Raw genomic sequence first — 24,451 nt, 5'->3', positions numbered from 1 at the left:
TGGATTTCTACTACCATATCAAGGTGAGTGATATCATTTACATAAATATTGAGGTAAATGTAATCAACCTGTCAAGTATAAGGAATTTTTTAATTATAGACATTCATCCCTTCAAAATATTATTGAAAGGTACTTTGCTATTTTGAGGACACAATTTTCAATATTAAGGATGATGCCTTGTTATAAGCCAAGAAACCAATCATCAATTGTTGTTGCATGTTGTACCCTTCATAATTGGATTCGTCTATCGACCCAAATGATCAATTATTTAGAGAATATGAGGTAGAAGCCCCTTTCAATCCAAGGTGAAGAAGAGAGTATAGGTAGCACAAGACACTCAATTGATTTATCATATGAGAGTGCAACAACTATGGCACCTTGTAGAGATCAAATTGCTCAAGCAATATGGGCAAATATATCAATGTCAATCTATAACTTGTATTGTTTTTAATTCTAAATATTTGTTGATACTTCAATTATATGTTAGAATTTATTATGAGTTCTTAACTAGTTGTCGATAGTGTTATGTGATGTGTGTTGTAATTTCCAATGGTTCAATGTTGCTTATAAATTTGACTTATAATTGTAAAAGTAGAATGTACAAAAGACCCATGTGTTATTTGTGGATGTATGTGTGTTTTCATGTTAAAAACACAAAAGAATAATGGTCGTTGGTTTTATCATTGTCCATTATATCATGTAAGTATATTTAGTTATCACATGAAAATAAATTGATATTAATGAAATACACACATCATATTTTATTCTTGTTAACAATTTATGTATTGTAGGAATATCCTCACTGCTTTTATATGAGTTGATGAGTATGATCCACGACAATTTCAGCAACTAGTTGCCAACTTACGATGCTCAATGCCTACAACAAATCCTCAAAGTCGTCTTCTACTTATTGGTTGTTGTGGGTATAACATCGTTGTGTGTGTGTGTGTTTTTTTTATTTTTTATTATTATTATTATTTATCATATTTCTTCTTCTTATTTTAATTATTGCTAAGTGAATGTATATATTATCTAAAAAATTATCATCTATAAAATTTGAAACTTTAACATATTGTATTAAAATGTGATGTTAGTATCATAAGTACTTGTAGTTCTTATTTATGTTAAATGATTTTTTTTTTTAATGAAAACATGTGTTACTATGATTTATTTATGATTAAAATAAATGTTTTCAAAATGATTAAGGAGTTTACATGTACAAATAAAAATATTATAGAAATCAAATATAAATTAGGTATGCTTACAAAGTAATCATTTGATTAAAAAATTATAATTGGTGCAAATAAATTTAAAAATAAAATAATGTTTTTAATTTAAATGAAGTGTAAAGTGTGAATTTAAAAATTATTTATATACTTATAATATTAAGTTAATTGAATTAAACACTAATTTAAAAATAAAAACAACAATAATTTTCAAACACGTATTTTGTTTTTCTTGTTTTGAAAAAAAGTTTTTTTAACTCAACGAAGCATGTTTTTTTCTTAGAACAAAAATTGTTTAACAGAATCCGTCCCAATGTAATTTTGTTTCTGAAAATACTAAAAAACAAAGTAATTTTGTTTATGAAAAATACTAAAAACTATTCTTGAAAACAGTTTGCCAAAAAACAACAACCAAACACTCCTATGTCTCCTTTTTCTTAGATTCTCTCGAATCTAACAACATTGTGCACTGAAACTTAAATAAGTAGATGGTGGAGATGGTACAAACTGAAAATTCAGCCAAACCCTAGGAAAATTGGTGGAAGATGGGGAAGGAAGCGGAATACTTCTCCAAGGATTTTGAGTGGGAGAAACTGAAAGAGGAGGTGGAGTCCAATCCCTCTCTTTCCTACCATTTCCAAACATTTGATTCCAACTCCCCTTCTCTACCCTCTCCTTCCCAAGACTCACAAGCATGGAATCAATTTCACATTCGTCATTCCACTGGCAGATTCTTCAAGGTCTTTATAATCTTCCTCCTCTTTCTTTTATCCTTCTTATAGTTCTCTATTTTCTTCTCTCTGCTTACAGAAAAAACAAAAGAAATTTTTGCGTCTTTCTGCTGTTTCTTCGCTGGCTTTGGTTTTTGGAAAGCCAGAAAGATGAAAACAATGACGGGATTGGGGAAACAGAATCCTTTTGATACCAAATTGGGAATTTCAGTTCTTTTCATCTGTTTTCTTAACACAGAGATGATGTAGTTATTCCAGGACATAGGTTTCGCTAATGTTGCAATATAGCTTTTTTTTTTTCCCCTTCTGTTTCTCATTTCACGTCATGATGATTTGACATTGATCTGTGGCTTATCTTGCAATTTCTTTTTGCTCCTTTTTTTAGCTTCTAACTGGGTACAACATAACTTTCTGTAAATTCTGGGGAATTAGCCCGTTCCTGAATTTTAAGGAGTGAAAAAAGAAAAAGAAAAAAGAAAACAGAGAAGATAATTTCTAGAGATCTTTATCTATTAGTTTATATATAGTTAATAAGCATTTAACTGCTACCTCATACACTCCATGTAGGAAGGTGAAGAGAAAGGAAGGAAAATTTTTAAACTTTTCTCTACCCTGTTATTTTGGTTTGCAATTGACAAAAGGAAAGGAACATGGGTGGAAAATCATGGGGCAAGCTTAATATGACATTCTCAGAAAATGGCTTTTCAGGGGTTTAGAGTGTGACATTTTTAGAAGTGGCCCAGAGAAATCTTAGGGGCTTGGAGCTTACTCCCAACATGATGGGATTTGATAATTTTATTAGATCATGGAGTAATGTTAACCCCACACTAAAGAATGCATTATTAACTTGGTAAAATTCAAGAATCACTAGTTTGTAAAAAGACTTGATCAAATTTTGTTTTCAAATGAATGAGATTCCAAATTTTCCAATAATTCTAGAATGTTTTCCAAGATCTTTTTCTGATCATTTTCAGATAGTGGTAAGCTTTAAGCCGATTGAATTACTTAGGAGCTAGTGTTGTGATATTCTGGGAATATGTGGCTTCATCGTCCCAATTTTAAGTGATCCTGAGAAGGAATGCTAGATAGTAAGGAATGATAGAGAGAAAGTAATGGTAGATACACTGAAATTATGGGCTGCAAATTTGGAGCAAAGTCACTTTTAGAGAGTTAGGTGAGAGAAAAGCATCCTTTCTAAGGAGATAGGAATTTTAACTCCTTAGATGGGTGGGCCTTTTAATGGGTAGTCTCAGAGTCCTTAGAGTTGCAAGGACAATGGAGCTAGAGGAGATGTCATTGAAAAAAGATGTGAGTTGGAGATGAATATCAAGTAGAAAATAGGTTAGGACAGGTGATTGCAATTTCAAACTCTCCCACATATTGACTAGTGGTAGAAAAAACAAAAGATTTGATTAAATCCATTCAGGCAGTGGACCAGTTGGTGTTTGTTGACAAGGACCACTTTTTTGAGGAATTCTTAAGTTTTCACCGTCACCTATATGCTAGATCATATGCTGAAATTTGGAGAATTGAGGATTTAGCTTCTCTTTCATTTCTACAAATAGTGCAGATCGGTTAAAGCATCCCACTTTGGCCAAGAAATTAAAGAGGCGGTCTTTCAGTTGGATACAGAGAAACCCTCTTGTGATCTTAGGTGGGGAGATCCTTTATCTCCATTTTTATTCACAAAAAGTAGATGTTTTTAGTTAAATAATGATGTTGGCTGAAGCTAGAGATATTACCAGGGTTTTTGAGATCAGGAGGTTTAGTTTTAGGATACTGCACTTTCAATTTGAGGATAATGCTACTTTTTCTTAAGGACCCAATACCCATGAAGTCCATAATGTTAGACTTCCCCTCTCAGCTTTTTCTCTCATATGTTAGGTCTTATGATCAACTTTGAAAAAAGAAAGTTATAATGTGGATTGGGTTCATCTTAGTATACTTTGCTCACCAAATGTGCCACTGGCTTTTGGCCTCTATTTTATCTGTATCTCACTTCAGGGAGAAATCATAGAGCTCCCCCCTTTAGGAATGCTTTAATTGGAAGAGTCACTAGGAGGTTGGATGGCAGAAAAGGTTGACTCTCTCTCTCTCTTTCTCTCTCTCTCTCTCTCTCTCTCTATCCATCTATCTATCTATCTACCGATCTATCTCTTTCCTTATTCCTTTCAGTTTTTTTGTCGTTAGAAGGTAAAATAAACCCTGATCTTATCTAAACTACATCTTTATGTACTACTTGTCTATCTTCAAGATTTCAATTTGGATAGTCCCGAGGTTTAAGAAAACCTAGTGTGATTCCTATGGTTGATTTTGGGAAGGGAAGAGAGATCATTTAGTAAGTTGATGTCAGGTTTTTAGAACTAAAAAGGAGGGTGACTTGGTTCTAGGGAGGATTTCTGCTAAAATTGAAGCTTTCTTGGGTAATTGATTGTGAAGGTTGTACAGAAAAAGTAACTCTTTCTAGCATATAGTGTTATTACAAGTGTCTATGGTTGACACTCTAGTAGGATGGGACATTATTTCTAGGGTTTCTTGGATTTTATATGCATTATTAATTTTTTTGTTGTGATGGTTTGATTATGTCTGTGGGAAGTTTATCAATTTGTAATGCAATAATAGTAAAGACAAACGATGGTCAGTGCAGTGAGATTTGTGGAACTAATCACGCCTCTACGTGTGTGCATCAATCCATGCCTAAAGAGACTCAATGTTCTAACATAGTTTGATCAATTAGGCCTACATCCATTGATGAGAAACAAGTATCCAAGATATGTCATATAGAATATCATAAAGAAACATAAACATAGATAAAAAAACAATTGCATATTTTCCTGCTCCTAGTATCTACTTTCTAAATTCGAGCTTTAAACCGTGTTTCCTTGCTCCATTGAGTGTCAACCATCTCTCTCTTTTTCTATGTACTTAGTAGACTCCATAGACTCATGTCTATCTTATAAGTTTGTCTTTTTGACCTAGCATATTTGTAGAGATATCTCTAATACCTTTTTCCATTCAACAAGGGAACTTTTTATTTTATTTAATTTTTTATTTTTTATAAGAAGGTGACAAAACAAGAATTCTCCTTCTACAATATGTCTACTAAAATGAAATTAATGGTTGAACCAAATAGGGAATATGAGGGTTTTCCATCAATTGTTATCTTCACTCAATTTCCATCAAGTTAATCTTTTATTTTTCCATGATACATGCATTCATTATACATGTCTCCTCCATTCATGCCTCCATTGGTGCACATTACTACTTCAATAAGCCACTAATAATATGGTCTATCAGCGTATTCCACCTGGAAACTTTTTAGATTGTGCATCTCTGCTGCATACTGGCAAAGCTTACTGTGTGTAGACTTTAAAAACATTGTTCCCCTTTTTCTACTTTCCATGATCTTAGAAGTGTACAAGACGTATTATCATCAATTGAGTATATAACAATGTTTTCAGAACCGGACCGGTCATCGAACCGGAAAAGTTACCGGTTCACGGTTCACCGGTCGGACCGGTGGTCGAACCGCGGTCGAACCGGTGACGTCATAAATATGTAATTTTTTTTATATATATTATTAAAATTAAAAATAATTATAAAAAATTTAAAATATATATGAATAAATTAAAAATCCATAATATTATTTTATATCTTTGATATTATCAAATTAAAATTTTAAATTTTATTAGATGAAATATGTATAATATTTAAATGTGAACATATTTGAAAATTTAAACTAATTTTATAATTTTTAAAATATTATATTATTTTTATTTAATATTATAAAAAAATTTTAAATCTAAAATATATTATTTAGTTTGGCATGGTAGATAACTAAATGCGTATAGCCGAGTGGCCTCTTAGGGAGGGTAGTGTACCGGAGGTCCCAGGTTCAAGCTCTCATGGTGGATATTTGTTATATAATTTTTTCATTGATAATGTTAGCAATCCCACATCGGAATATGAGAGGAATCAGGATGCAAATGACTCCTATAAAAAGGCATCCTCAGGGCATAGGAATGACCACGATTAATAGGCTCAAGACTCAGCCCAAAATGTGGTTGGGTTGGGTGTGTGGGCTTTGTCATAAGACAAGGCCCAGCATCGGCTTTGGTACAAATCAATTAAATCCAATGGGCCCTTCTTGCAAAATTTCAAATTTGGGGCTAATTTGAACTGTTCGGTTCGTTTGGAACCGTCCGGTTTGACCTGGTCACCGGTCTGACCGCCGGTTCAGGCGGTTCGTGTCCGGTCCAATAGCCAAGCGATTCAATAGAGTGAACCGGACCGGAAACGTGACCGGTCGACGGTTCAACCGGTTGAACCGGCCGGTCCGGTCCGGTTTTTAAAACATTGGTATATAGTCCATGTGTCATATGCCAAGAAAAGAGGAAGTCATTCCATCTTTAGCTTAATTATCTTTTGCAATCTTCTTATGCATTCCAAATCCCTTCATGGTTTTTATGTTCAACCTTACATAAGATGAATTTACCATGATTTTGAATCATCCACTACTGTTCTAAATGGATTCTTCAACATGGCCTCTTTAGAATCCCTTATAGAGGGCCTTATGCTAGTTAGTTGTGAATCTTGTTACTTAGATATGCCTTGGTGCTGCACCAAGGTAGGCCGACTCAGACATGACTGGGTGCTGCATCAAGGTGGGCTCACTTAGTCATGGCTCAGTGCTGCACCAAGGTAGGCTGACTCAGACATGGCTCAATGATGTACCAAGGTAGGCTGATTCAGACATGACGGTGCATGGCTGACACGAGACAAGAGTGTGTGGGGCATGACACATCGACTCTTGTCACATGCAAGACATGGTTAGGCCTTGCAAGGGTCGTTCCATTGGTGCCTAGACATGGACAATAACACTGATGTGTCAGGGGCACAAGGATATGGCCTGAAGCATGTGCATTACGTTGTGGGTTAAGGTGCACTAATGCATCAACTGGGTTGATATGCAGAGACAGGCTGAGCATGCATATGTAGGTTGACTTGCATACACCAGCCAAGGCAAGATATTGATGAGGGTTGACATGCAACGAGGCGGGCTAGATGTGGCTTTTAGGCTTACTCCATCAAAAGGGGCGTTTGGCTGGTTGCATGGCAACCAATGGGTTTGAGGAAGGCATTAGATCAGAGACTTGTCAAGTGGGGCTGAGTGGAGGCATGAAGAGGCACCTCAAGGCTGAAGGGGTGTGATCAACTGGGTGATTATGGGAGTTATATAACCACTCCAGCTGCCATTTTGAATTCAAATAGGTTGATGCTTGAATTTGAATTAAAGCATAGGGATGTTGCCTTAGATATAAATAGGATCTTCCATTGCCTTTGAAGGATCAAAGAGAGAACGTTGGTGTGGGAACTTGATTCTTTGACTTAGGCAAGCAACATAAGTGCTCGACACTTATAAAAATGTTGTAATCTTGTTTATTTGTTGAGAAATAAAACAAGTTGGGAAGCTGTCCTCGTATGGGTTGTGTTGGCTTTTCCTTTGTTGTTCCCTGATCAGGATTAGGAAAAAGGTTGGCTAAGTAGAGACTTAGGCGTTGCACAATCACAACAAAATTTGTAGCAGGATTTGTGAGTGTGACAATTACCAAATAAGCCTTAACTTGAATTGGTTCTAGATTTGCCGACAATAGAGCATACTGAAATGCCACTCACTTTTTCGATTTTTCTCATAAACCAAACGAGTTCCAAAAATTGTGAAACTCTTTAGATTTGCTCTATGGCGAGTTTAGAAAATTATAAAATTAACTTATAGACCCATAATAAATTCAAATAAAATCAAAATTCCTGGAATCCAAAACTGTCTCAGCACACAATGCTAAAAACCTACTAATATTTACCAAATTCTTTTTCTATGCGAACAAATTTAAAATCAATTAAGATTGAACTCTTGGGTTTTTTTTTTTTTTTTTTGAGTGTAGTAACATGTAAAAATTTCTAGGGGTTAAGATCGTTGGTCAAAACGTCCCAAAATTTTGAGATACATAAGTGGTTCAAAATTGTCTCAATCAAATCACCCTGTTTTCATCAATATGTTTGGGTTGTGGAAGGCAATAAGTAAAATGAGACTCAAGTGACCCCTTTTGTTGGCTTTGTGGTGGGTGATGGTGAGAAAGTGAAGTTTTGGAAAGATAAATGGTGTGAAACCATCCCTTTGAGCGAGGCTTTTCCTTCGTTATTTGCTTTAGCTTCGAACAAAGAGGCGTGGGTAAATGAAGCGTGGACAGCCGAGGGGGAATGGGGGGGAAGTTGGAACCCTTGTTTCAATAGACCTTTCAACGATTGGGAGTTGGAAGAAGTGGAAAGGCTATTTCGTTGCTTGGAAGGGAAGAAGGTTAGGGGGGAGGAGGAGGATAAGGTGAAGTGGATGGCATCAAAGAATGGGGACTTCTCGGTGAAATCTTTGTATAGGACTATGCAGCCGGGGTCTCTTGCTTTTTTCCCTTCAAAAATTATATGGAATTCTTGTGTGCAGCCCAAATTGAGCTTTTTTGCGTGGGAGGCTTCTTGGGGGAGAGTTCTAACCTTGGATTGCTTGCAAAAGAGAGGTTGGGTTATGGCAAATAGATGTTTTCTTTGCCATAAGAGTGAGGAGACAATTGATCACCTTCTTATCCATTGTGAAAAAACGAGGGAAGTATGGATGATGTTTCTTTCCTTTTTTGGTGTTTCGTGGGTTTTCCCCCGGTCGGTCAAGGAAACCCTTTTAGGGTGGAGGGGGTCTTTTGTGGGAAAGAAAAGGAAGGTGGCGTGGCAAATGGGACCGTTTTGCTTGTTTTGGGTTATTTGGAAGGCTAGAAATTCAATTGCTTTTGAGGATTGTGAGCTGTCCATTCAAAGGCTGAAAGCATCTTTTGTGTATTTTTTGTGGTCGGAATCCAAAGTGTGGATAAAAGATGGTCCTTCGACCTTAATAGATTATATAGATTGGGTGTGTATGCGTTAAGGGAGAGGTTTTTTTGTTCTACCTTGTCCTTTGATGTTTGGGCCCTTTTGTAAGGGGGTAAGTCCCTTTATACTGTAATTTGGTGGGTCGCTTCTTTAGCGCCTCTTTGCAATACAATCTTATACTTATTGATCAAAAAAAAAATCAATATGTTTGATTTTTTTTTACTTTTCTATAGGTGTCCAAATGAGATGGCACTTAAAGGGTTGGATTCCTTAGAGATTGTAATATCTTATAAAATAAATAGGAGTTCTAATATCCTTCCAAAAAATCCCAGAATTTTGAGAAATGTGATTAGTCCAAAATTATCTGAGCTGACCTTTCATTGATGTTCCTCAACTTATCCAGAATTTTCTTATGGGGCTAACGTTGTCCAAACGTAACGAAATGTATATGGTTAGACTTGTTATCTAGTCTACGATTTTACACACACACACACACACACACACACAAAATAAAAATAAAAAATAAAAAAACAAAAAACTTGGGGTCTAATATTTTTTCAAAAGATCCCAAAAATTTAAAGAACCCATGTTGGTCAGAATACCAAATATTCCTCCTTCATGAGAATTTTCTTCTTTCCATGGAATTATCTCCATCAACCCAACTTGAATCTATTGCATTAGAGATGATTGAGCTTCGATTTGGGTCTCTCTAATGTTGCAATAACTTGGAGATCACCCATTGTGAGTTGAAAAGGCATAGCCAAAATTCCCTTAAGTAGCAACACTATAGGAGTTCATTCCCATATACGTCCCAACAATTATATATGAATTAAAGCTTAGAACCAAATATTTTCCTTCACTTTCTGGGTTACCAAATAGCCTATAATTTGAGTAAAATAAAGTTTTAACCCTTCCCTTGTGCGTTTGTTCCAAGTAATGAGAATACTTTTACAACCACACATGCTTTTGGACATAAAATTTCGTTTCTATGTTGACTTTAACGCTTTCTTTCACTTTTGCAACAACTAAATAGTCTGAAAAACACAGGAACAATGATTAGAAGTACTTGAAGTTTCCAAATAAAGAGATGATGAAGAAGAGAAAGTAGAAAAATATAAAACAAGATTGTTACCTCTAATGTTTTCTCTAAGTAGAGATGGAAAGTCTCTACTTCTCGATGTTTACAACCATCTTCCATGCCATTCTTCTCAACAAATTCCCAAGGAAAAGAGGAGAAGAAGAAAAAAAAAATGGTGAATTGCTCTCCTATTTAGCCTTATATACTTTTGAAGTGTTTGTAAGTTTATTCCTATTCCCTCCTTATCTTCATGAAGTGATAAAAACATCCTTAGCTGACACAAGAATAACAATCATGCTCTTAAAATCTCGACATTCCTCTGAGTGTATCAAGTATCCCCTGAAATACTTCAATTAAGTTGATTAACTATTACACTTGATTTCCTATTTATATCAAATTTACTTGAAGTAATGTTAGATATTTAATATTTTAAAGTTGTCAAATTTATGATTTAAGGTGAATTTAATCGGCTATAAAAATTAGGGAAGTTTACCCTTTTTGTATTTATTAAAAAAAAAAATCTTGGGTTGTTACATTATTGTTATTGCATAATAAATTTGTATAGAAACCATAGTGAAAGATTATGAAAAATCCAAGGTTGAAGGATTCATTGAGAACTATGGTGGAGAGTTCTTGAAAAACTTGGAGACTTGAGAGCCATGATAAGATTTATATCGTGCAACAGACATAAAAATTTAATGTTGTGTGCGATAAGCCTTTTGAATAGAGTCGAATATTTCAAAAAGGTCTCTAGTGGAGTACATATGGTTGTCTACATGATAATGGCTTTTTTTAGGAGTCATGTATAGTAATATAGACTTGTAGAGGAGACACACGTGTGGCAGAGGCATGTATTATGGAGAGATGGAAGATTGACTTGATTGAATTTAAGTCTAAAATTTGTTGGAAAATGTCTCAAATTTCTATTATGGTTTAGGACATTCTCTTTAAGTTGATTATGATGGACTAGCGAGATATGTATAGGGAAAGTAGGAGAGATTAGCATAGAGCTTTGTGGAAACCCCTCTTCATTTGGCTAACTTATGCTTTTATCTTGATGGTTGTTCTTTAGGACTTTGGGAAGAATGGGGGCTGATGGAATTTTAAAGGATCGTTGTTGTAGCATGGTTAAACCTTTTGCTAGATCATGTAGTTTTGGTTTAACCATAGAAGCAAAACCTTACCATTACTAGAGGGCTTGATTGATGTGAGGACTTTAGGCTTCAACAATTTTCTAGCAGAAGGGGACTTGACGATTGATCTTTCTTGGGTTTCTCGAGGAAAGAGAGGGCCTTGGAGTTTAAAAAGTTAGATTCCTAGAGCTGCCAAATAATGTAAGACAAGTTGGTTAAGTGAAGGAGTTCAGAGCTGAAGATTTTTGTTGGACTACCATCTTTGCATGGTGTAGGATGTTCAAACTTGTGGGGAATAATTGGGTTTCTACCCTAGTGGTGGAGGCTATGTTGATTATATCTTTTAGAGGTTTTTTGGGACTTACTTGAGGAAGGACTTCTTTAAGCCTCATTTTGCTAGATTGGAATCTAGTTTGTAGAATCATAAGGTTGACTGAGGAGATACTTTTTGAATGGTTACCACCTCCAATGGTTTTTGTTAAGCTAAATTTTGATGGGTATTCTTTGGCTGACCTAGGATAGATAAGGATTGGTGGGTTGCTTAGGGACTACTTTGGCACAATTCCCTTTGCAGGTCAAGATTTAGCTGTTGAGGCAAAGATTCTTGTCCTTTTGGGAGGGTTATTGCAAGGGAAAGCTTTGAGCTTCTCTAAACTCTTACTAGGAGATTTTGCTTTTGTCATATCATGGATGAATAAGAAAGAAAGAGGACTGTGGAAGTGTGATGGGTGGTTGCATCAAATTATTAATATTTCTTTAGAGTTGGGATGTTTCTTCTTTTAGGCTCCTTATGTAATCATATGGCAGATGTGTTAGCAAAATATACAGATGGACGTTTGGTTTTTTTTGTAGGAGATTTTATACCCTTGTGAATTGTAGCTAGCATTGCTCTTAACCATTTGGTGTGAACAGATAGATTTGCCTTTTTGATTTGAACTAGTATACACTTATTCGTCTTTTTTATCAGACTATGTATAGGTGATTTTGTATGTCTTAGGAGGATTTCTCATCCTTCTTTGTATTTACCATTGCAATGCAATGAAATGGTTGTTTCTGATCAAAAAGGTTTTTGTTGGAAGAAATTAAGGCAATTTGAGTGGGGGCTACCTATCATACCAAAATCTTCAGCTTCCAGTTTTGTAGGTCTAGACACCCATCTGACCTCCATCCAAAACCTACTCAAAAGATTTATTATACCATAGGCCAAATTAAAAATCTGAACTGTTAACCATAACTACAACTTAGTGTTATGAAGGCAGGGTATACCTAGACCCTTCCTCTCTTCTTTTTTCCATTTCTCTGTTTTTGGCAAATAGAATATTATAGATAAACACCTAACAGAAAAAAAGAGAGAGGGGGGAGACCTAGGGAGTACAAAAAGCACACCCAAAGACAACTCAAAAGAGAGAAATTGCAACAGGCCAGAATGCAGCCTGCTTATCTGAAAAATTAACGAAATCCAGAAGAGAGGAAATTAGGAATATGATCTCTCCCAACCATCTTCCCTTGATCTAAAGAAAAAAGTTATGAGGAAGTGCTCATTGAATGCTAATTCCAACATCTCAACACCTTCAGAAGTCCTATTCCCGCTCTTTTCCAAACACACCAAAATAAGCATAAAGTAGCTGTTCTCCACAACTTTTTGCATTTCAGTCCCACAAAATTGTCATGCCAGCCAAGCAAGTGCTCTTTGACTGCTTTAAGGAGAACTCACCTCAGACTAATAAGGGAGAATAATAAAGACTACAGAGGAGAGAAACATTAGAATTAATTCAGAACTAATGTTGTCTCCTTTATTAGAATTCTGAAACCTCACATTATTCTAGAATTGACTAACTTCTTCTTCAAGTATTTTCTGAGCAATTTATTGAATAGTTAAAAAGTATCAAATCATGTACAAGTTTTAGTGGCTTGTAAATTCTTTTAAATGTCAAAAGAGAAGATTCTGAACTCAGATATTATTGTGTACACTGAGGCACATCCTGCTTACTACCAACAAAAGCTGAAGAAATGAGTCACCTGTTAATTCAACGCAAATCTAACTTTCCCCACTCTGGGCATGTATCTTGGATAAGGATGAAAGATTAAGAGGGCAATCTGCAAGGGAATGCTCTTTTAGAAAGTTCTGTCCACTTCACTTTCAAATTGTTTAGAAATCATAGAAAGAGATGTTGTACACCTCAGTGTTTGAAAATTTCAGCTTTCATTTATTTTATCGCATATATTTCATCTTGAAATTTGATTAATGTTTAAAGAAATGAACTTTTTTTTCCCTTTCTGATTTGCCTGAGTTGTGGCTGCTTGGTTGTCAGAATTATGCAGCGAAGTCCACATTTAGGCCCTTCATGAGCTTTTTATGATGGTTTATTTGTTTCATATCCTTTTGGCTAAGTTTTAAATTTTTGGTTGCAGGAGAGACGATACTTATTGAAGGAATTTCCAGAACTACTTTCTTGTGATGAATATTCCATTGTTTTGGAGGTAGGATGTGGTAATGGCAGCACTGCTCTTCCAATATTACGGTAATCTCAGGACTCATCCTACTTTAAACTAAATTGGTGGTGTTGCAGAGGTTCTCAGTCTTGAGTCCTTTAATTAATTTTATCTAGATAATTTTTACCTTGATATATCCATGGTTATGTACACAATTAGGATGAAATTACAACTCCTGTAGAACTTCTTATTACATCCTCAATAATATTACTTGTGAACTCCTCAGTTTGTGATGCCTACCTTGGCTAGAATGTCCTCATTCATGCCAAAAATCATGTTGGCCATATTTTGCTTGCCATTCAATCCTTGAACCTGATTTCTTTTTATAGGAAATTAAAATAAACCTCCAATTTAAGGCATTATATGGATGGTAATCCCCTTAAGTCTCCTATCCAACTTTGTGTTTCAAGCATGGGAGGGATATTTTGTTCTCCTAGGTTCTTAAAATAAAGATCTTGATCAATGGCTGGCTTAGCAAAACATGACTCTACTCAATGTTGTGAAGAGGTGTAAGCATAATTTGTAGACAAGTGGAAGTTCATCCTGACTCTCAAACACGCATGCTCACACACCTAAAGTTAATAGTGTTTTTGATACTCTACTCTTTGTTTCCTTTTGTTCCCAAATTGTAATGTAGTGTATCTACATGGAGAGGTGTTAAGCTAACCACAAATGAAAAAGTTTAAGCTGTTAAGCAATGGGCCAACTATGCACATCATTTTAACTTACACTTGGCCAAAAATCCTAACACCCCGCCTTATGGTAGGCTTTTTTTTAGGCTTGTATGTGAGTTTAATAAGGTAAATTACACTTGATACATTGTGGGCTTAAATCTTAAAAGCTTAACCTTTTAGGAAAATTGGTTATCTAATATGGTATCAGAGCCTTGTTTAGCGAGACGTCATGTGTTCAATCCTTACAGCATGTTTATTTCCCTACTTTATTAAGCCCAAAGGAATTTATTTGTTGTTGTTTTTTTTTTTTTTTTCCTATTTTATCTATGGATTTGTGTGCACCTACGTGTCTCTCCATATGCGAGTATTATGGAGTTGTATGTGAAAGCAAAATGTGTTAAAAAGCACTTAACAAAAAGGGTATATACCTCATGTACACATGAAGAATACCAAGAGCACCGTATATTACAAAGCTACACCTGCTCCTTAATGTCTTTGTAAATAATTGGGAAAATCAAATAATGAGTTAAAATTGTAATTGGGATTCGACAGGAATAGTGTTATCAAAGACAATTATCTAAGTTGTCTAGGCCACCAGGCTAAGTGAGGTAGATAAAAGTCAACTCTTAAAGACCCATGCAAGGCGGCTTTAGAGAGGCGACGCTTAGCTGGTCGCCTTAGGATAAAATGCAAGGCATAGAGGTGACCACCTTTGACCATGGGTTAAGATTAAATAATTTAGATTGTAATTTAATTCAATCTAACATTAGATTAAACAAAGTATGAGATGAAATATTATATTATCAATTATAGTGATAATGAGATGGAGGACTCGATCTAGTCTTGATGGAAGTAATGACAATTTTAATTTCAATGATGACTATAATGCTGATGCCCAAAGCTTCTCTAGGATGTCCATTCTCTCATTTTGTTTTTTTATTTTGATTTTTAGATGTCTGGAAAATTAGAAAATGCATTTGGATAGGATAAATTTATCTAAACAATATGATGTTTCTTATGATGTGGAGTGTAATATTTAACACGTTGAATAAATATTACTATTTTGTGAATTTTATAAGACATCTTGGGGGATAAAAAATTAATAGTGTTGATTGTTGAAGTATCAAATAGGTGAATATATATATTTTATCGCCTTACTATATAGTCAAGCTATCGCCTTGTTTTTTGCTTTTCACCTTAGGCTAAAATGAATTTTATCGCCTATCGCCTTGACATTGCCTTCAACTTTGACAACACTGCATCACATACTACTTCAATAATATTATCTGCAACATAATTTAGGATCTATGGTTTGTGGACTTGAACAATCTTGTTGCATTACAACACAAGCAAGTGTCGGACATACTCCCAAAATCTATTCTTGTATTTTATTGCACATATATTCTTATACTTGTCTTAGTTTGCCATGCATGTGGAAGAACCCTAAAGAATAAAAATAGTGACAAAAGTGATCACTTCAAAATAGGTTTCATGTATTTTTTGAAAAAAAAATGCACTTCTTCCTCATATTTTTTAGAGTAATTAAGGGTGGACTCTTTCATAAGCATCCAGATAGTGTCAATCATTTATGGACATAAATCATTGTATGCAAATGTCTGGCACACCTGTCACTGGTAGGAAGAGGAAGACATGTACTGCATATCAGAAATTAATAATAGGTAGATACAGTGTCCTCAAATAGGATGGGAAAAACCCAAAATGATTAAATATAAGTCATAAAGCTCTAAAGAGGATAAAAATGTCCCTTAAATTTCTCTAAAATAGAGGTTTCTCAGTTGGCTTGGATATCTGCTTTTCTGTTTACTGATTTCAGAATCCAAACAAGATTCATCATCATCCCCACTAGCTCAAGTATCCGCATTAAATTATATCTCCAGGATTCTTCAGATCTGTGATTATTTATTGAATTGATTCTAAAAGGATCCCTTTCAACATTTTGTCTCCATATTCCAAGTGCTCTCTCCGTTTAAAGGGCCATTTTTCAGCGTACAGTCTATCACCCCATCCAGCAAGCAAAGAGCAATTAAAGATGACCTAAGCCTCATCATTTGCCAAAATACCCACAATCCCATACTGGCCCAAAGTACCAAGAAAAGAGGCAAATTGAACTTCACCACTGAATGTGGCAATCCCCAGATATGAACATAAGAGATTTGTAGAATGCTTGAGAGTACGGCTTTCCAGTCTTTTATTAAGGGGGTCAATGAAACACCTTCAAAGCTGATAAAATAAGTGTGGTATGGAACATTTTGCTCAATCCAATCCCTTTTTCCTATGGTTATCAGTAATTATTGAAATTATTACTGTTAGATCGAATGGCTGTCATTTAGCGTAGGAAATTTGTCTGATTCAAGAATTACTCCTTATCATATGTACTTGGAAATGCTGGAATTATTTTAGATGATTTGGAAAAAGTTTTAAATTTAGTGGTCATAGAAAAATTAATCATAATGCAAAAATATATTTTCAATTTTGATGATCATATATTAATTCTAGTTTTTATTTTATATTTTTATACAATTGGAAACTTTTTGCAAAATGGTATTTATACTTTGAATTAGTGAATAATGGGATAAACTTGGGTCACATTTGTTTGACTGGAAAAGAATTATTGCCAGATCTTTTGACAAGTTGGCATCTTTTATCACCCTCCAAGTCAAATATTACATAAGAAATTTGGAAACCATTTTTTCCTGCTCCAAGTCGTGCTACCAACCTAGGACTGTTATGTTTATAAATCTCATTTTCTTTTGTTCCAGTGGCAGAGACAATATTATTATATATGCATGTGATTGTAGCAATGAGGCTCTTGAGAGGGCTAATGAGATGATACATGCCAGCAATGTGGGCTCAGTTACAGATCGATTCCATCCATTTCGTTGTGATTTTTCTATAAATGGGTTTCCGAAGTGGTTGGCCTGTGATTCTTGCCAAGGAAATTTTCTGCAAAAGCCGCATGATCAGATCTCAGGTTGCTAACTTTGCAAGTCACTCATTTATGCTCATATACATGTGAAGTATGCAATTTAATCTCAGTTTATGTTTGCTTCTCCAGATGTTAAAGAAAAAAAAGAGACAAATTTAAATGATTTATCTTCATTGGGAGAAAGTAAATGTTGCATTGGTGGAGTTGATTTTGTTACTTTGGTATGTGCTTTTCTTTTCACATATTATGTTCTTAATACAGGCATGGGGAGCTTAGATGTCCATGGGAAACATGGAAATTGAATTAGTGTATGTTATTTTACATCTATCGCATTTTTGTGAGTTTATTTGTTTTTGCTTTTACTTCTGTTTTTCATCTTGTTTTGCTCTAAATTTATCTCCTTTATGGTTTGTTTCTAATTACTTGGTCCTAAATTTTTGTTAAGCTTGGAAAAATATGGTGATTCTTCATTTGATTTGTAACTTAGATTTTGGTTTCATATTTGCTTTAAAATAAAAATATTCATGCTTTAAAATAAAAATATTCAATGTGTTGCATTCTTTTTGAAAATTTTGCTGTATGATTAGATATCTTTTAGGTTTCACTCATTTTACAAAATTATTCTTTTAGGCTTCATTCAGTATACAAAATTATACTCTCAAAAAGTGGGCATCACACTATTGGAAGGCTGACTTGTATGAAGGATGTGGCAGTTTCCTTTTAGTCTTTTGGATGCGACTTGATTATTCTATAGCTCTGAATTTCCATATTTTCTTCAGTTATATTTTAACGGAATTGAAAGATAACGACATTGAATATCTGAACTTGCTTCTATTGTTCTATAATTTGTCAGATATTCACGCTATCAGCTGTACCACTCCACAGGATGCCAACAGCTATAAGAGAGTGCTTCTCTGTTTTAAAGCCTGGTGGCCTGCTCTTGTTCAGGGATTATGGTAATGGCCTGAAAAAGAGGCAGTATCATTGGTTCTGTAACATATTTGATTATTGCTGATGATATTTCTATGATGAAACCCAGGCCTATATGACATGACTATGCTTCGATTTGAGCCAGAAAAAAGAGTGGGTTTCAGGGAGTACATGCGCTCTGACGGAACTCGTTCTTATTTCTTCTGTATGGATACTGTTAGAGATCTCTTCACAGGTTCAGGCTTCACCGAGGTACTAATTCTTTTAATAGCAATAATATATGTATTTTCTGTCTTGAATGCCATGGCTTATCACTATGACCTTTCATTTCTGGAAAAAAATAAAAAAAAACAAATAAATAAAACAACCACTGCTCTTCCATTAATTTGAGAAGTTCCATTGCCACATCATAGAGATGATTCAAGGTGGAGAATTTGTGAATAATAGCATTTCCCATGTCAACTACCAGTTTGATGTAAATGATAAGTGATTAAAAAATGCGGTTCTGGAGAGAACAATATATTCCAATACGCTCCATTCGGTTGCTGTTGAGTGAATGAAAAAGTAAAGAAAGAAATGTTATAACCACTTTTCCATGGATGGCTGCCACAATTGCTACAATACTTCCATTATTTTCCATAGACTTCTGGGCAAATAAATGGCGCACTAAGGTTTTCTCAGTAACTAGACAAGAACTTTAGGGGGTTACATGTAATTGCTACTGTTTTTAAGTTTTTCATTTTATTAGTACTGATGTTTTGTCACTACTGCCTACTGATGTTAATACACACCTTGCAGCTTGAGCTTGAATATTGCTGTGTCAAATCAACAAATCGCCGAAATGGGAAGAGCATGCATAGAGTGTGGGTTCATGGGAAATTTCAGAAACCCTTTTGATGTCATTCTTCACAATTTTCTCCATTTAGGTATGGTTTGAAGAGATTATGCCTGCTCTTTTGTGATTTTTTTTTTTCTAAAATAATTTTCAAGAATGTATGATACTCAACTAATTTAGGTTTGTTTCATTGTTGGAAAGGGTTAGTGAAAGGAATGAAATAGAATTGTGAAGGATGGAAATACCAGGGTTTGAGTCTAAAATTCTCTTCCGCACCCCAACCCCCCCACACCTGGAATGAAGATACTTTGAGCCTCTAAAATTTTCTCTGTAACTGACAGGGATTGGATTCTCTTTCTTGTGTGTGCATGTGCGCGCGCTGTGCATTTGGCCTGCTACCCTGCCACCACTCACCACCCCGCCTCACCGTCATTACTCCTCCCCCCCTTAACAAAAAGGCACCTCAGCTCTCTGTTGTTCATGACTTTGTGTGTACATCTGCTGTAAGGTTGAGCTGCTGCCCTGTCAAGGCTAACGCCAACACCTCACTACCAATACTCAACTGCAAAGAGTGCCCTCTTTTCTTCATCATTGACATGCAAGTTATGTGTGGTTCCTAAAAAGTAAAATGCTAAGGCAGATGATTTTCTTATGTTTGATTGTATTATGGAAAATATAAAAGAAAATCAAATATAATTAAAATTAATTAGAAATTTATGAATTTAAAAGTCATTTAATCCTTATATCAAAAAGTCAAAATAAGTAAAATGAGTTTAAAATAGTATATAAAAATAATTTACGAATTTTTAAATCTATTTTTTATTTTTCAGTATTTTTTCTTTTTGTTTATATTTACTTTATATTTTTTTCCCTTCCACTTTTTCTTAAATTTTCAGAGAACCAAGCATAGTGGTAAATTTTCTCTTCATTTTCTTTTATCTCTTGGGAATCTAATGCAGTGATTAAGTTTGTTTCCCAGCACTCGAAATTCAGGAAAGTGCATTTGTTATCCTGGTCCCGTCCTGGCTGTGTATTGAACCTGTGGTTTGGAAGTGATTCAATAAAGTGTTTCTAGCATTTTTAACACTTGAATGATAAAATTTTTCAAGTATTAGAAATATTAAAAGCATTTCTTAAAATCACTACCAAACGGGCTCGAAATCTTCTTGATCCACATCATCTTCAAGATGCATAATCAGGAAACCCCGTCTGTTGCCTCCCCTTGAGAAGCTCTGAACAGAAACGAGTAACCGAACTATGAGAGGCCTGTTAAAGCATCTGTCAGATGACTGTCATTGTCATTAGTTATATTTTTGGAGCCACAAGCAAAGATTACAAAACTGGTTCTTCATGGTAAGCAGAGTCTGCAAACAGTTTGAACCGTGAGCTCGGGTCCCGTAGGGCTAAAAGCATCTTCTGGAGAAATAAGCAGATGATGGATTTGTGTTTGATAAAGAACCCAGAAACGTATAGGAATATATAGTTGCTCTGTTTCTTATTTTGTTTTTACAGGTTCAGACCAGTAGTTCTATTCCTATTCCTAATTTATGTAATGACATTAAGGTAGATCATGTCATTTTTGTCTGAATACTGAAAATAATGAATCAAATGGGAAAAATATTCAAAGTAATAGCACTTAACTTAAAGTCCAATCCAAGCATTTGTGCTAAATAAGTTGAATACCAAACCATAAATCCTAAAATCAGGTTTTAGTGGAAGGATAAATGCTATCTTGATGATTCTTCCTTGACATTATTTGTGCTTGCAATGTGGGACAGTAAAAAAGGTGAGTTCCAGAGGTCAACCTGAGAAAAAAAAATAATACAGCAAAGTTGATCAAATGTAGTGCAAAAATTATAATTTTAGGAGATTTCATAGTCTTAACAAAAATTCATGTGAGGAATAAGTCAATTTCATTTAATGTACATATATTCATTCTGGGGAAATGATTTCATTAATGGATAGAAAATGTTTTTATTCATATAATTTGTTCAAAATAAATATTGTACAAGAGAAAATCAAATTAATATCTTAGGTGATGTTTGTTTTTTTACTTAATTCTAAATAGAATCTTAATGCTTAGTGTTAAATATTAGACTATTTGTTTTTATAGTATTTTATTTCTATTAAGTATTAAAAAGTAAAGAAAAATCAATATATATATATTTTTTATTTAGAAAAAGTTACATATTTTATAATAAGTCATGAAAAAAATAGAAAAACAAACAATCTAAATTCTGAAAACAAATTGCTTTCAGCAAAAAGCCAAAAAAAAATCACCTTAATCTTGATATTTTATAAGCTAATTTTTATGGTTATAAAGTAAGAAATTATAATTTAACCTTTTCTTTTGAGTTTAGTTAAGGGGATGGGGATTGAAAGATATTGCTTTTGGGTGCACAAAATCCAAGTCAAAGACATATTTCATTCTTCAAGAACAGCCTCAAGCAAAATTAATTTTTAGGGCTTAAATGTAAAATTAGGTCAATGTGCACTAAATTAGGATATTTTGCCTTTTTCTAAAGATCTTGGTCTTAATGTTTTTTCAAAGATATTTTCATTCAAACGATTCGTGCAAACGACCTTTAAATTTAAAAATTAGATATAGTGATTCTATTATCAAAATTGATGAAAACCTAACATTTTTAAATTTTTTTTAAAAAATAAAATAGTTATCATATTTACACAAAAGTGGTACTTGGGTCTTAAATTTTTTTGTAAGGGAGTGTGAAACTACGCAAAGAAATAACCCTAGTATGGGTGATTGATAAGTCAATCGGCCAATCACATATGTGAGAAAGTGCAATGGTGGGCGAAACTAAAAATAGTCAATAGTTGACCTATTGATTGACCGATTGGTTAATCGGTTAACTAGTTGGATCTTAATGGTCACTTGTGAATGCTAATGGCTAGTTTCTCTTACCGATAACCTAATCAATGGATTGCATTGAACTTGTTTTTAATAGCTAGCATGTGCAAGGATCATCTATTTTAAATTCATGGATCTTAAATGGATGTATGGTTGTTTGTGTTTTTATTTTTCTCTATATTGGGTTGTAAACTCTATAAGGAGTATTAGGATATTTGTTCCTTTCAATGGATAGGTTGTAAGCTTTGTTTTGAGAGCATAGAAATTTTTTATAATTTGATCCATTTATGGTGATCCAATAGAAGAAATCAACGTTTTCAATTCATTTAGGGATGTTCATAAAGAAAAACCAATTTGGGTGAATATTTTGGTAGAAAAACTGACAAAACCAATGGATCCCTCAATCCATCAATCTAGACAGTAGGACTTGAGACCATCGTTCAAGTGGCTTGGGCACTTGTTCACCCCTTAAGATGGCTTGAGTGCTCCTACTGATGAGGGCAACAATTTTATTTTTTTTGGGTGGGGGGATTCTTAGGGTTTTTGTTTCTCTAACCCTAATTTTGGTTATATGTGTATTTTGATAAATTTTGGAATATTCTCGATTCCAAATATTTGGTTTGTGATAGGATCCTAAGGCTATAAGAAATTATTTTAATTTCAAATTTTATGTTTCTACACATTATACAAACACACACACACACACACACACACACACACACACACACACACACACACACACACACACACACACACACACACACACACACACACACACACACACACACACACACACACACACACACACACACACACAGAGTATATATATATATATATATATATAGAAAGGTGTAGAAATAAGAAAAATAAATTTTAAATTTTAGAAATTTCCTTATTACATTAGTTTTCAATTCAAATAATAAATCATTTTTGAAAATTTTCAAAATGGACAATTTATCTTTAAGGTTATTAGTAAAATGTTTTGGAAAGTTAGTAATTTAATGGGAAATCAATTTCTTTGAAAATATTAATTTCAAGATAAAATATTTATTAAATTGAAATAGTGTATGAAAATAGATTTTTTTGAAAATTAATTTTAATTTTTTTTTGAATTTACACTTTCACATAAATTTATTTATGATTAAATTACTAAGTTTTCAAACCATTTTTGTAATGTATTTTAGTCATAAATTATTTTTTATGAAAATTTTCAAAATATTTATTTTAAAAAATTCTAATGTAATAAGGAAAATTCTAATTTATGAAAATTTTGAAATTTTGATAGTATCTTATTTAATAAGTTAAAACTTCAGGAGTTTAGAGAGGAAAACTTTGAAATTTCCTTGATGCCTTATATAAAATACAAGAAAGGGATATATAGAATATACAACATACTTCCATTGTGAGACTAAGATCCCTTTCTTAGTCTGTACAACCTTCATACGTAGGAAATATTTTAAATTTCCTAGGTTTTTAACCTTAAATTCTTTGACAGAGACTTGCTTCAGACTAGCCATCTCTTCTAGATAATCTCTTGTCAAAATGAAGTCATCAACATACACAATAAGGATAACTATCCTACCTTTTGATGACTGCTTGGTAAACAAAGTGTGATAAGCCTGTCCTTGTTGATACCATTGCTTCTTAACTACCTTCATGAACTTGTCAAACCATGCCTTTGGTGACTGGTTGAGTCCATATAGTGACTTTTGAAGTTTACACACTTTATTGTAATTGCTTGATGTCTCAAATTTAGGAGGAATCTCCATATATACTTCATATTCTAAATCACCATTAAGGAATGCATTTTTGACATCTAGTTGGTAAAGTGGGCAATCACAATTTATAGCTAATGGTAACAACACATGAACAATATTGAGCTTAGCTACTAGAGCAAATGTTTCCTGGTAGTTAAGTCCATAGGTTTGAGTAAACCCCTTAACAACCAACCTTGCCTTGTATCGATCAATACTCCCATCTGGCTTGTATTGGGCATTGAATATCCATTTGCACTCTACAGATTGCTTCTCTTTAGGAAGATCTGAAAGTTCCCAAGTACCATTTTTCTTTAAGACATTGGTTTCGTCACCAATTGTAGCTCTCTATTCAAGTTTTCTAATTGCCTGAATGGTTCTTAGTATTTTGGTGTTGGTGATATTTACAATGAAGCCTCGAAAACATGGTGACAAGCCATCATAAGAGAGAAAATGAGCAATAGGTTGTTGAGTACAAGAACAAACCCCCTTCCATAGTGAAATAGGAACATCAAGATCATTTAGCTCATTAGTAGCATCATCAGGGTAATCTTCGAACATCATATTACCTGGACTGTTTGGTTTCGATTTGGACTCATGGTTCTACTAAAAAAATGTGTGATGTTTTTCCTCTTATTGTGATTTTCTTTTCCTTGAATAAACATGCAACTTGAAGTTCATTGTAGGTAGTGTGTGAGGTTGGTTAAAAGGTGATGGAGTTCTTGGTGGAATGCTAAGTGTTTTTTCGAATGGATCTGGTTCAAGTAGGATAGACTCAGATGTATTAGACTTTGACTAGGGTTGAGATGGGTACAACTCTAGTTGCCAAAAACTACATTCTTGTTCAAGATCCTCCCCTAGAATGTTGG

The 24,451-nt window shown here is 34.1% G+C and overlaps 1 protein-coding gene across 5 annotated transcripts; it reads left to right on the top strand.

Annotated features, from left to right (window-relative positions):
* The first annotated feature begins 1,642 nt into the window (after nt 1-1,642).
* Nucleotides 1,643-20,611, top strand: LOC117929449 (tRNA N(3)-methylcytidine methyltransferase METTL6). Of its 5 annotated transcripts, none has more exons than XM_034849723.1 (8): nt 1,643-1,966; nt 13,493-13,602; nt 17,028-17,239; nt 17,324-17,415; nt 18,048-18,150; nt 18,234-18,376; nt 18,923-19,050; nt 19,939-20,611. In XM_034849723.1, exons 1-7 carry the CDS (start codon nt 1,772-1,774, stop codon nt 19,019-19,021), a joined length of 954 nt encoding a protein of 317 aa, XP_034705614.1. In that variant the 5' UTR covers nt 1,643-1,771; the 3' UTR covers nt 19,022-19,050; nt 19,939-20,611. The 5 variants fall into 5 exon arrangements, with proteins under 5 accessions (XP_034705614.1, XP_034705616.1, XP_034705615.1 ...); XM_034849725.1 differs by having other exon boundaries at nt 19,919-20,611; XM_034849724.1 differs by lacking the exon at nt 19,939-20,611 and adding an exon at nt 19,161-19,550.
* The last annotated feature ends 3,840 nt before the right edge of the window (nt 20,612-24,451 follow it).

The sequence above is a fragment of the Vitis riparia genome, chromosome 14 (assembly GCF_004353265.1).
Source record: "Vitis riparia cultivar Riparia Gloire de Montpellier isolate 1030 chromosome 14, EGFV_Vit.rip_1.0, whole genome shotgun sequence".
NCBI classification, from domain to species: domain Eukaryota; kingdom Viridiplantae; phylum Streptophyta; class Magnoliopsida; order Vitales; family Vitaceae; genus Vitis; species Vitis riparia.
This window is presented reverse-complemented; position numbering and strand designations above follow the sequence as displayed.